General features: G+C 51.2%; 1 protein-coding gene across 1 annotated transcript in view; it reads left to right on the top strand.

Annotated features, from left to right (window-relative positions):
- The first annotated feature begins 2497 nt into the window (after nt 1-2497).
- LHX4 (LIM homeobox 4) overlaps nt 2498-13930 on the top strand; it is a 42547-nt gene continuing 31114 nt past the window's right edge. The window contains exon 1 of the mRNA XM_060088534.1: nt 2498-2575. Within this exon, the coding sequence (XP_059944517.1) occupies nt 2500-2575 (76 nt within the window). The 5' untranslated portion in view covers nt 2498-2499. The remainder of the gene's footprint in view (nt 2576-13930) is intronic.

The raw sequence follows: 13930 nt of genomic DNA, 5'->3' as shown, positions 1-13930 counted from the left end.
ACCAGGAAACTGTTTTCTAATTTCTGCACACCCTAGCCAACAATGGGATTATCACTGCTTTTATCTTTAACATTTTTACATACTTATGATAATCCAATAGTGCATTCTGCTTTTTAAAAAATTTAGTATTTCACAATTTAGTATTTCACAGTTGCTAGGTTTCATAATTAGTTTCAATAATTGTATATTACTTTTCTTTTGTTGGATATTTAGGTTATTTTTCTCCAAAATGTAATGCTGTAATAAGCATCTTCATGTATGAAACTTGTTTCGAATTTTATTATTTCTGTGGAATAGACACTCAAAAGTGGAATTACATGAGCTAAAGTGTATGAAAAATTTATGGGTTTGATACATATTGCCTAATTGCTTTCCAAACGAATTTAAGAGCTTATAAGCACACCAGCAATATTTGTGAGAGTAGCAGTATCAAATAACCTTCACCAGCACTGAATTCTACCATCCACCCCCCTTTATTCATTGAACAGACAAAAAAGGTGTAAGTGCTACGATGCTTTGTTTTTCCTGTCTTTGATTCTTAATGAGGCTGGCATTTCCTCGTGTTTGTTTACTAGCTAAATTTTTGTAGAAAACATTTTGGTAAACACTGAAAATGTCACCGGGTTCTTGGCTTTTTTCCTGTGCCCAGGAGTTACCTCGCAGGTAAACAGGGCAAGAGATGATGCCAACCCAGTACTAGGTCACATAGAAGTCATTGTGACTTCATTGAAAACAAATTCGAAGCGCGGACAGCCATGCCATCCGCTCCCACACTCATGCTTGACCCCCACCAACCCTGGTGTCCCCTTTTTGGGGACAACGCCAGGAGAAAAAGCAGGGGACACGCTGGAAAGTTGGAGAGAGCACACAGTTCCCTTTCCCACCCGGGCTGGACCCCACTAGGCTGGGATTACACATCTGTCTACATCTCTAGAACGAATTCCGAGTGACGGTGTCGCGAGCTCTGGGATCCAGAAAGCCGCCGGGTCCGGGGGATGGGTGTCCCACGTCTGCCGGTCAGGCGGCGTAGAGAATCTAATGAAGCATGAGGAAACCTCGGCGGAGACCTGTCCCATTGGTGGGCCTTCTGTTTTATTTCCTCCAGGAACTCGCGTTGAGAATTTGTGTGTGTGTGTGTGTGTGTGTGTGTGTGTGTGTGTGTGTGTCTTGTAAATACCGTAACAACACACACGCCTTTGCTGGTTAGCCCCTGGGGTGGGGTGCTCGCTGCCGCCCCGCACGCACGAGGTGGGGAATTGTTCAAAACGCCCGCTGTCGCAGCGCTGAGGCAGAGCGGTCTCTGAGGGCAGGACAAGCTGAGAGGACGCGGGCAGAGCAGTCGGGACGGGGCGGGGAAGGACTGAAGAGCCGACTCGGGGCTGCAGGCCGCGGCGTGCGGGGGCGCGCACTGCGCCCTGCCACCTCCGTGCGCAGCCCCTGGCTGCTCTCCTCGGCCCGCCGCAGCCCGCTGCAGCCCGCTGCGTGACTCGCGCGTTCCAGGCTGAGTACGGGCTGTCCCTGGCCCGGCCTCAGCCAGACGCGGGGGAGAGCGAGCAAGGGCTGGGAAGCGCCGGCGGGAAAGGAATTGGCCGGAGGAGAGGAGGAGGAGGAGGAAGAGGAGGAGGAGGAAGAGGAGGAGGATGGAGTCATCTAGTTACGGAGCACGCTCCGTCCGGCCGAGAGAAGCGCGGGACCAAGAGCGCGACGGAAAGACACCGCCGTGAGGCCGCGGCCTCCGGAGCGCCTGACCCGCCCTTCCCCGCCCCTTGGTTCGAACGGAGGGGCGGAGAGGACACGAGCCGCCGGCTGAGGCCGGAACCCCGGGAGGATCCACGGAAACCTGCGAGCCCCAGACGCGGCCGTCTGGGACCACCTGCTGCCGCGGCCGAGCCAGCTGCAGTATTTATACATGGGGCGCTAGCCCGCACCGCGGGGAGCAGGGGGAACGGCCCGTGAGGCCCCGCCCCGCTCCATGCGGTCCGGCCCTCCTGCCCGGCCGGCCTCTCTCGGGGCGCTAGCACCACCACTCGGGCCTGGGTCCGCCGCTCGCTGCTGGGTGGGGGGCTTGGCTGAAGGGCGGGCCTCCCTGCGGAAAGCGACGTCACGGCCGTTCCTGCAGTGTGAATGAATCAAAATGCCTGGGTGACCGCGGCCTCCTGGGCGGCCGGCACGCGAAGGGTGGAGGGGGAGGGGGAGAGAAGCGGGCGGGGGGAGGGAGGAGGGGAAAAAAGCCAGAGCTGCAGCAACAGCGTCTCCTCAACCCGGGATGTGCACCAACCCGGGAGAGCGAGATCAAAGGGATTTGAAACAGACTGTGGATTGGCGGGGGGAGGGGGCCAGGCAGCCTGTGGAATCCTCCTGTAGAGGCGGAGGGTCCGGCTTCCACCGTGACTTCGGCGGTCTGGTTGGGTTTTTTATTATTTTCAAATTTCTGAATCCAGCTTGAGCGAGAGAACGAGAAATCTCCGTAGACTGCGACTCGCTGGCTCTCGCTCGGAGATGATGCAGAGCGCAGCTGTCCCCGCGGAGGGGGCTGTCAAGGGGCTCCCGGAGATGCTTGGTGTGCCGATGCAACGTAAGACACCCCCCTTTCTCGCTGACTTAATTTGATAACAAGACGGCCGGCAGCTTTGGCCGGTTTGGGGCGGGCCGGACGCTGCGCGTAGCCTGGACCGGAGGGGACGGGCGGGGCGAGGGGCCGGCGGCCCGGGCACAGAGGCGGTCACAGGGCAGGGGCACCAGCCAGAGTGCGTTTGAAGGGCCTGGCCCTTGGCTTTTGGGGGCCGAAAGTGAAAGCCTCCCGGATGGTGCTTGAGGCGAGCCGAGGGATACCGAACCCCGCATCCCCAGCCCATGGTTTTTCTAGGAGCCTTGGGGAGAGTGCTGTCTGGGGACAGACACCAGAGGAACGAGCTGCAGGCCAGGCCTAAGCGCTGGGGTGGTCCCCCAAACCCCCCTCCTCAGCCGGGGGAAGGGGGCTACGGTTAAATCTCGCAGTACCGCTAGTGCAACTTCACCCCAGCTGGCGGGAAGTTAGAGAGCGCGTCCCCCGCCCCCGGGGCTGGCGGCGCAGAAGCCCAGGCCACACGCGCTGTCCCCGCGCGCAGGCCGTGCGCGCCTGGTGCGTCCCCAGCCGCTGCTGCCCGCGGCGCCCGCCGCCTGCGCCGCCAGGGACTGCCGGCTCCTGGTGAGGAAGTCCACTCGCCATATTCCAGCTAGCCGAGGAATGAAGGGAGGGAGAAACACCGGGACGAAGTTGTGAACTCGGGGTACAGCCTTGGCGCACGAGAGAGCAGGCTCTCAGTATGGTTCGGATTCGGAAGGGGAGAGACAAGGGTGTGCGGGCGCTTTCTTTCCCGTGCCCGAAATTAGGAAGGCGGCCGGAGCTCGGGGCTTGTTTATCCTCAGGTGCGTGCGTGTGTTTTTTTTTGTGTGTGTGTGTGTGTGTGTGCGCGCGCGCGCACGCGCTCAGGGATTTTCCCGGTAAGAATTTTCTCTGTTCCTTACTGGTGAACGATATCTTCGATGGAGAGCCTGTGCGGAGGCCAGAGCAGGTCCCGTGGCGTCGCGCTCGCTTGGCTGGCGCCGCGTGAGCCCTGCCCCGCAGGCTCGCGGGTTCTGCGGAAAGCCCCTGGGCACGGTAGAGAGAAGAGGAGCTCCCTCACTCCGCTCGCCAAGGGGCTGTGCTTCCGCCCGCGACTTCTTCAGTGGACCGGTAGCTACATCCTTGAGGTTTAAGTAAGGACCAGCTCATCCACGGAGGGTGCCTACCTAGGAACAAGGGCGCAGCAGCGCGCCCTCCTGCGCCCCGGGCGGCTCTCCATGACACGGTTTCTGCCCCGGCAGTACCTCCAAGGCAGGCTGGCGAGCGTGTCTGTCCCCTCACACCCCTACCCCGCGACTTCCTGGGAAGTTTGTGAGAAGGGACTTATAAGAGGATAGCTTCCCTCAAACCTACTTAGGTTGTTCCTTGACTACATACTACAGCTATCTTTTGTATCTTTTTCTGTCAACTGTTGGCAAACAGTTCCAAGTCTGCGCTGTGCCTCGGGGAATTTACCGTTAAGATGTGTCTGTGGAAGGCGTTGGGGATTCACTGACTCCTTACTACCCCAGCCCACCGAGGGCAGGGAGGCAGTGGGTTGTCAGCCCCTGCACAAACACAAACCCTGGCAAAGGTGCTGCAGCTTAAGTTGATTGTACCTCTGCGTCAGTGAGGGGAGTGTGTGAGTGGGCGCAGGTGTGTGTGACTCATGTTCTTGTTACCCGATACAGCTGTGCTTTAATAGTTGTGGTCCACAGGTGGCCTCTGTTAGGACCACAATGTAAGACGGTGGGTTTTGCTCTGATAGCCTTTCTTTGGATGCGCAGGACACACTCTCAGATGGTCTCACTTTTTGTTTTTCTTACTCAGAGACAACTTTGATTTTGTCGTCAGGAACTCGATTTCCTAAATTGCCTAGAACTCACCTTCAGAGCTACAGTTCGCCAGGCCTCGGCGTCTGGGTTGGAACTGTGGAAAACTTAATGAGGTAGAGAAGGGGACTCTCATCCCAGGGTGGTCCAGTGAGGCAAGGCTGAACCAGGAGGGGTTGGTCTGTCCTTCCTTTTGTCTTGCCCTGGTTCTGTGGCCTGGGTTGGAGGAGGCACTGGCCAAAATTTAGGGGACCAATCCCTGAAGGCTTCGGGATCAGCTTTATTTTTTTTTTCTTTTGGGGATGTGTGTGGATTTTACCCTCCCCCATTGCAGCAGATCTGGCTTCTGGATATTAAGCTGTTGGTGCTGGGCACTGGGGGACTGGTGCCCTCTGGCACATATACCCAATCATTCTCTTTCTTGGGGCATTGGACCCAGTAGCCTAAGAATTCCATGGAGGGGTGGACATGCCCTTGGGCCTCAGGGAGGAAGAGGGGGTAATCTCCGGCTGTGGGTGTTTAAACCTGGTAGTGGAGGAGGCAACAGAAAGGCTCTCCCACAGGGGTCCCTCCAACCTGCCAACTGGAAGGGTCACCTGCCACCCCACCACCAGGTTCTGCTTCTTCACCCTGAGCCACCGCAGATGGAGCACTTGGCAGCACAGGTCTAGAGATTCCCCAACCTCAGTGCCTCTGCCCTGGCCTCTAGGGGTGTTTTAGGGGTTGGAATCCAGTATAGTCTTTTGCGTTGGAGGGATGGGTGAGGCGCATTCCCTTCAGGAAAACGTTATCAAATTATGTAATCATTTCTCTCTTTTGGCGGCCTTCTTTCTTACACCCTGTACGCCCCCCCCCACACAGCGCCTCCCGAAACCGCTCGCTCCTGGGCGGCCTGGTCTTTGGCGCGATTGCTGTCCTCCTGCTTTTCCGTGCAGAGGTTGCGGAGCAGGTCCCGGCCTTCCCGCTTCGACAGCCCCTGGGTCGCCCGATCGGGCCGCGCCCGGCTGGGGCTTCTCCGGACAAACTCGGGGGTCTTTATGCGTTTGAGGGGCGTAGGCCTGAGCAAGAAGCTCGGGAGAATCCGGAGGGAGGAGGCTGGGAGCAATCCGAGACCAACTTTGGGTAGAGAAATAGAACACCCGGCCCCCCCCGCCGCCACCAAAGCGTGGACTGGTGGGCGGGGCAGCCCCCCTCCCACCGCTTCAGGTCAGTGTTTTTTAAGGAACTCGAACCCCGGCTCCTTGCTCTGGGTGGTGGGACTGCTCTGCAGGGGGCAACACCCTTGACACCCTCGGGGTCACATCCAGCACGCGCAGAGTTCCTTGTTTTGTGGGCACCAGTGGATAGGTTCAAAAAAGGACTTCGTCCTAAACTGATGCGTCCCAGCTACTTGGGCCACGATTTAGGGTGGCTGGTTTCTCTTGTTTCCGGCACAACCTGCCTTTGTCCGGGGTCGTCCCCGCTGCCTCCCTCAGGGCTGCCAAGGTCCGAGTCCCCACAGCGCCTAACCCTGGGCAGCGCTGAGTGCGCTGGCCTCTTAGCCTCCTCTGAACCTCTCTTCTCCCCGAATCCAGCAGTTCCCCCACGCACCTGGGTCCTGTCGGCCCCTCTTGCTGACCAAGACGTTTGGGAATAGTGAGGGACGTCCAGGGAGGTGGGCGTTTTATCCGCCCCTTGCCCTCGGGTTTTGGTCCATCACACACGTAGTGTCCCGGGGCACGAGGAAAGGACAACGGACATCCCAGAATGCTGGCTAGGGAGCAGGCCAGACCCGCGGGAGGAGGGAGTGATTCGCCGGGTCCAGGCTGGGAGTGGTAAATGAGAAGCCAGCTGGGTGTCTCCCATCCCTTCCTTGTCTCCTAAAAGATCTATCTTGCGCTCATGTGAACTTCGAAGCTGTGGGGAAAGGGCATTTGATTTTGTATTTGGCAGGATCTGGGCGAAGGACTTCTCAGGACACCTCACTACCGTTTCTTCCCTTCCTGGCGCTCCTGCGTGGGGTGAGGCTCCCTGCACTGGTCGCGTTAGAATCCTCGTCCCCGACCTTATCCTCTTGCAGGCCATTTCTTAAGGGTGGAGTGAACTCATTTCCCGGTGGGCAGTTCTCTCAAACTCTAGAGCAGGGATTTGCTCTTCTTCCCATTCCTGCCTTTTCTCGTGGTGCCAGGAAAAAAAAAAAAAGAAAACGGAAAAAAATATAGAGATTGAAATTCCATCAGATTCCAGTACAGATATCCAAACAGCAGCCCCCGATGCCACAAACCTCCTTCCCCGCGTCACAAAAATATTGTCAGGGGCGGGCCAACTTTTAAAGGTCAGACTGGCTGTCCCCGCCGGCAGATTCGGGCCTCGCGGGTTGGGGATTCAGATTCTCCAACCGCGAGGATCCCGTCCCAGCGTCGGGCCAGAGCCACGCACCAGCCAGAGGGAGTTTGGAGAAACCCGGGTGACTGCGGCCGTGCCTCACTTGGGGTGGCGGGAGGCCGAGGGCGCCCGAGGGGCGCGCTGGCTCTGGCCTCCTCCGTTCCCATGCCTAGATCGGAGAGGGCAGAGAGGGCGGAGGGGAGCCCGCCTGGGAAGCCGCAGTCTCAGGGCGCTCAGGGAGAGGAATTAACGATTTAACCAGGACAAAGAGCAGGCAGGTGGGGCGGGTGAGGGGCGAAGGTCTGCACTGAGCGGTCCCATGTCCGTGTCCAGGTAAGACGAAAAGTCGTGACTGAAGAGAGGAGACAGGACCTAACTCGAGTGGTTTCCTCGCTCGGTCGCAGTCCATCCTCGCGGAAAACCAGAGCCAGGCGGGGCCGGGCGGGAGCGGCGTCCTCGGGTCTGGGAGCGCGACCTGCGTGACCTCGCCGCCACCAGGGCAGGGCTCCTCCGCCCCGCGGGCAGGCGCCGGCCTGGGTGGCCCGGGGGACTGACGATGAATTGCATCCAAAAGCGTTTGCTGCGCACCTATGGGCGGCGCAAGGTCCTGAGCGAGCCTGCCGCGCGCCCTGTGTTTTTGAGGGCTCGCCAGCGGAGGCAGGTGCGGACAGGGTGGCCCTTCCCGCGGAGCCGGCTTCGCACGCACCGCGTCCAGCCGCCCCGAGTGGAGGTCGCAACTAAGCAGGGGGCAAAAGAGGGACGGCCACCGCGCGGCGCATTCGGCATTTCTGCTCTTTGGCCCTTTCCCTCCGTCCACCTTGCCCGTTTCTCTTCCTAGTTTATTATCCCTAGCGGTCTGGGATTGGCCAAACCCGGAACCAGTTTCCTATCTGTTTGCAGCCGGGCAGACTTTTTTTCGCGCGAAGAGGCGCGGCAGGTGGGAGCGCGGCCAGAGAGCGGAGACAGTAAGCTCTTTTCTTCCGCATACCCATTTCGCACCAAGAATTTGGGAAGACAAAATTAACCCCCTACGCTGGAGGCACAAGTCTTTCCGTGACTTTTTAACCCTTAGAAAGCGGTTCTCACATTTTGGGAGCGGCTCCTCCGGCACAGAGCCTGGAGGCAGCCGGCGGGTCCCTGCGCTGCGCGCTCCCTGTCCGCATTCTCGTCTGGGCGACCAGCCCTGCTCCCCGCACTCAGCGGAACTTGAAGAGCGCTTGAAAGGTGGCAGGCTCAAGAGAGACGAGGTCTGTACCTGCGCAGCCGTTGTTGTAAATTAAATTCGACCTGGGGAGGGAATTGGTAACACTGTGTGCCCAGGAAGAAATGGAGCGGGTCGCGGGTTGTACCCACCATCTTACAGAGGAAGCCGCGGGCACTCAGCGCAGGCTTCACTCTTTGGGGCTCAGCGGTTGGCTTCATCACGGATGAGACTTTTTTTTTTTTTTTTTAAGAAGGCAGGGCGAATGTCTTTTAAAGGATTCTGAAGGGTGAAACTAATCAGGAAGAAGAATTACTAGCAAAAGCCCGGGCGGGATGAAACCAGGAGCGGCGGAAGTTAAAGGAAGGAATACCAAAGCTAGTTGTACCTCCCTCTTGACACGCCGAAAACAAAGCGGGGTTAAGACAAGAATGTAGGCTGAACGCTCTGAGGATTAGAGCAAACTGAGTCCTCAAGACGTCTTGGGGACCGCCTACGCGACCAAATACCAGGGTCGATTTTTTAAAAATCGAGTCCTAGAGGTGAGGTGGGGGTCGAGGCAGGCGGGAAACCGTCAAAGCAATGGCTTTCCATTGAGTAGACAAAACACAGCCCACGGGGGCGTCTTGGATTTTGAACAGTGACCTGATGACCCCGCTGACCAGGTGTAGACAGCCTCAAGTCCTAAATGTTTCCATTGTCCTAACACTTCCCTTTTGCCTTGGATTTTAGTGTCCTTTCACTCTGTGCTACAGTCAATTAGTGATTACTTAGCACCGCATTAGCAGACAGAACCCAGAGAGACTCAGGCGCTGGGAGGGCTGCAGCGGAGGAAGGGGAGGGAGACAGTCGCACCTGCAGTCATCCAGATTGGGAAATTAGTTAACAGGGACTCACCTTTCTTTCTGTCACATTGTTCAGGAATCTCCTTCGAGCCTCTTGATTTAGTCAGTAATGGTGGATATCTTGTGGGTTTCCCTGGGAAACTAATCTTCTCCAAATTAAGGAGTTGTGGAGGGGGAGGGTTGGTCGAGTTGGATGGAGGGACGTTGTGCCATTTCTTTCAATTAGGGAAATTTATCAGGATTCGGGCTGAGAAGCTTTGGAATGCAGAGAGACTTGGAACCAGTGTAGCTGCTGAGTGGACGCAAGGAGTAATCTTACCCACTTTGGGAAACCTAAGGTTGGAGACAGACTGAAACAGCAGTTTGCTGTGGCAGCACCAGATGCATTACTGTATAGATTGCTGGGTTCCGAGATGGCTGGGGGTGGGGCTTACTTTTGTAATGGTTTTCCGCCTTTCCTCCCTTCCTGGAATGCGTTGTTAACAATGCCTGTAACCCAAATGTGAGCGAACAGGGTCTACTGTTTTTAGTAAAATTCCATCGTGGCTTGAATGTCTGTATTCCTTCTCTCTTTCTTCTTCCTTTATCCCTTCCTTCCTCTGTCTCTTCCTTCTTTCCTTTGTGAGATCTTTGCGGGGAGGAGCATGGGTTTGTGCAGGAATTCTGAGCACCGGGGTGCCATTGGGGGTTGAGTGCCCAGCAAGCTACAGTGAGGTGAGATCCATCTCTCACTGTGTTCCCAGGAGGCCTGGGAGGGAAGAGCAGTTTCTGGGTCCAGAACAGGAGCAGCCCTGGAGCTGGGCTATTGTTTGCTGTAGGAAGAAAACCTCACATGCCGCTGTGAGGTTTTACTTTTTTTAGTCCTCAATTTTACGGAACCCTGATCAAAATGGAACACAGATCAACCATTCTGAGGCACTGCAGTTGGGGGTAGGTGGACAGGTTGGGTTTAATTGGCAAAATTGAAATTGATTCTCCCTTGGAAAATGTACTTTGAGTTAACTGTGTTAGTGGCAGACTGGAAAATCATCTTGGGAGGCAACTCCTAATTCCTGTTGTTATTTTGGTGGATTTCTTTTCTCAGATCGCCCCACTTCCCTTCCCTCTGTCAATCTGGGTCTAGTCACAAATGTTTTACTGCGGCATCTCATGCCCAAATGCCTTTAAAGTATAATTTGTTTTCATTAGAATGTTAGGGGGTTAAGGGATTGGTTCTGGGAATAGCTTAATAGAGAGAAAACTTGCGGCCAAATTAATTGAAAGTTTCTTCTTATGAGGGACCAGTTGCCAAACATATGGCATATTGCCACAGAATGAGACATCAGAAAAATACGTTGTGGAGATTTAGCAATGATTAAATGTGAAAAATGGAGTGGAAATAGATGTCTACGGCATTTCCATAGACTGATTTTTCTGTTTTATTTGCAATTACTGAGAATATTCAATATCCTACTGAAGATTACTAATTCTGTGTCAGTATATAATCTAGAAGATAATTCTATACCTGCAAATATATGTTTACATTTCTTATTTTATTTACTATGGGACTCCTTCTATTAAAATGTTATTCAGATTCAGCCTTAAAATGGTAACATCAAAATTGTCTCCAGGATACTTTTGAATTTGATCTTTTATTGAAGAGGTTACTATTTTTTGAGCTAAGCAGAAGAACAAAGGAGATTTTCAAAGGGACGTCAAACCACCAAATGAAACAAATAGGACCCATGGTGGGAAGGCTTCTGGAGGAGAAATGGAGGGAAAAGACAACTTTAGGCGTGATCATTTCTGATATGAAAAGGATTTTCTGACTTCTTCCTAGTTGTGAGTCATTTGTCAAGACACATTAGAAGAAAAACTAGAAATTAGATAAGATGTAGACTGAAGTATTTTCAAAGTATGTAAGTGAATAGAATTATATTAGAGAATATAATTTACCTTAAATGTGATACCAGTGTTTTTTTTTGTTGTTTGTTTGTTTGTTTTTACTTTTCCCAATATTTTTGTGGCTGACCCAGATTACTACTATATTTAATGCTGCCATCACCATCACAAAGTTCAATAAACCTTTTATCCTTAAGTTTAAAAGAATTAATATTGGAATTTTGTGCTTCAGCTGTGTTGTTTATGAGATTATTCTTACTAGGTTATTGAGATCCCTTAAGAGGAAGTTAATAAAAACATTTTGGAAAATTATGTTATGGGCTCTTCAAGATACATGGGTTTAGAATAAGGGAACATATAAATAAGGAAACCCTAAACTGTTCAATAAAAATGGATTGTCTTTAATAGGGAAATAGCAAACAAAGAGCCAGGAGGGGGAAAAAAACCAGACACATCTAGTTATGATTTGTCATATAAGCTGCATCCTTGGGCTCAGTCCTCTGTTCCTTCGGTCACAGTTATCAGGTGATTTAAAAGGGGAGTTGTGACCAGAAAACAGGATTTTATTGTCAATGGTGATGGCAGTGACTTTGATTTGGAAAGTTTTATTTTTAAAATATCGAATAACAGAACTTTTAATTAATTTAATTTAACTGTACCTCTGTTATAATTCTTAGATTTGGATATTCCAGAACTTAGGTATGAGTTTAGGCAGGCCTGGTATCATACTTGATATGTCCTGTGGCCTTATGTTGACACACTTTAGAATTAGTCATTCCCAGACGAAATCAATAAGCCCCCACCGAGATTGTTTTCCCAAACTGCCTTTTCAAAACCATCTTCCTTCTTACTCAGAGAACCTTAGGTAACAGAGCAGCATTGTCTGCCGTTAATTTTTCTCCCCCTTCTGTGTGGGGAAGGACTAGAGAATTCCAAGAAAAACATTTGCATAATATTTCAATTATATGTATGTTTCCTTAAAGCCCCATTTGGCTTTTTTTTGTAGTCAGTAAAAAAAAAACAAATAAAATTATGTATTTTTGGAAACATACATTGCCCAAATGTTACGTAAGGCAGAGTTCAAAAAAACTACTGACCAGCAAAAGGATTTGGGATGAAACCCACCAGACAGAGGTGGCTTTGGTGAGCACAGTTGGAAGCCTTGGTCTTCAGTCAGCCCCAGAATCTATCCCAGAGAAAAAGAGGATTCCAGCCCTAGTTTGGCCCCCAACTGTGTACCCTTAGGGAAACCCTTTTAGATGTAGATTAGAGGTTCACTTTTCTCAGGATCTCTAGGAGGAGTAAATGAGCCTGCAGATTTGCAAGTACTTGACAAAGTTCAAGGTGCTGGTAGACTTAAAGAGCAAGATCAAGGTTCCGTTTTGCAGATGGAGTCACCCTCCGCGGGCTGGAGTGCTCCTGGGCGTCTTAAGAGGATGGCCAAGCCGATAGGGAGCATTGTGGGATCTGCAAACAGGGAACCCTGGAAGCATCTCCCCTGGACCAGCTCCCTATTCAGAAAGAAACAAGGAAAACCTTTTCCTGGGCATTAGGCTGTCAAGCCAAACTGTTTGTGAAACAAAAAGAACTCTATTTGTCCAAAAGGTAGTGAAAAAGCAATGTCTTGCAGGATTCCAAAGCGGCCCATCAAGGTCCAAATTTTACAAAATATTAATCTGTTCTGAACACTATTCCTACCAGTACAGAATACCTGTCTTTAAAATATTAAAGTATTCACTTGCATTATGAGTCCAATGGAAATATCTGAAATTCTAAACCACTTTCCCAGAAAGATGCACTTTCTTAAATACATTTTAGAAGTCATCGTCAAGTATGTTAGTTCTAGTTTTAGTCTCTTTAGTGGAAAAAAAATGTTTTTCCTCATGTTGTTCATCTTCTGTGACCAAAGAGACAGAAAACACACGTTTTCAAAGAGTTAAAATCGATCAAACAAACACAAACCATTTCTGAAATGTTTCATGGTGGCCACTGGTTCCTTGAAAGTTTCTTGGAAATGAAGAAACGTTGAGTGGGGAATAAAAATGCACAATACTTATTCTATATCACCAGAGGGCTGAGGGCAATTTCATCTACCACAGACCACATCAGACCTTTGATCTCTTCCACTTCCCAGCTTTCTGAAACTTCACTAGTGGAGGAATTTGGGGATTTAAAACAGAGTCCATTGTTTGATGGGCCACTCTGAAAAACAAGCCCCTTGTACCTCCACTACAGCACTCAGGTGATTTGAGCGCTGGGCATCACATTGTGTGTTTTATAAGCTTCCTTGATGAAGAAGTAGGTATGGCTACAGGCAAAGGGTTTTTAGTTATTTCATATCAAATAAGAAATAGTCACTTCACCACTGGGCATTTAGATGTCTCTAAGAAAAATACTAGAAGCCTCAAATGTTAATATGAACTCAATCCTTTCTTACCTGAATACATTACAGCAAAAGTGAAGTGAGGTCAGGCAGTTGGTGGTCCTAACCGCCCCACTCTCACCATTCACATGTGGGGAGGGGACCAAGGTCTGGCAAATTTGCCCTCATTCTATGGAAGAAAGAATCTGACAGATTTCTTTATTCCAAAAAGACTGAATCTTGTAATGTTGCTTTATCTGCTGTTCATACTCTGGGATAATGTTGATTAGAAAGGTTTGTACATTTTCCAGATGCTTTAGAACTAGGGGTGTGGAGGAGAGTTTTGAGTGTTTTGGAGGGGGCGGTGGGGAAAATTATATTGGGAAATAAAGAAGCATGAAATAATTTTGATACACTTTAAATATATAAATCCATCTTGCTGGTGGCTGGTCATGAAAAGGGAGAAGGGAGCTGTCCAAAATTATTTGGACAAAGGTATTATGGGGCTAAGTGTTTTATACTCATTAACTGATGTGATCACACAACACCACAACCCCAGAGACTGGTGTTATTATCTCCATTTTACAGATAAGAAAATTGAGGCTCAAAGAGGTTAAGCAATTTGTCCAAAATCACATACGTGGTAGAATCAGAATCTCAGAATCTGGCCTGGGATTTATTGTAAACGATTTGGCAGACCTAAAAATTTGAAGAACAGAACTGAAAACTTTCAAATTCCCTCAATAGTTTTCCAAAAAGGTCTTTGAGCAAAATTTTCTAGTTCCCCTTAGCTTTCTATTTCACTGCCCACTCTCCCCACCGCTCCAGAGTTGGACAGCTCCCTCATTTCGGAGATGGCTT

The sequence above is a fragment of the Mesoplodon densirostris genome, chromosome 2 (assembly GCF_025265405.1).
Source record: "Mesoplodon densirostris isolate mMesDen1 chromosome 2, mMesDen1 primary haplotype, whole genome shotgun sequence".
Classification (NCBI taxonomy): Eukaryota; Metazoa; Chordata; class Mammalia; order Artiodactyla; family Ziphiidae; genus Mesoplodon; species Mesoplodon densirostris.
Note: the sequence above shows the minus strand (reverse complement) of the source record. Positions and strands in the feature narration are given on the sequence as shown.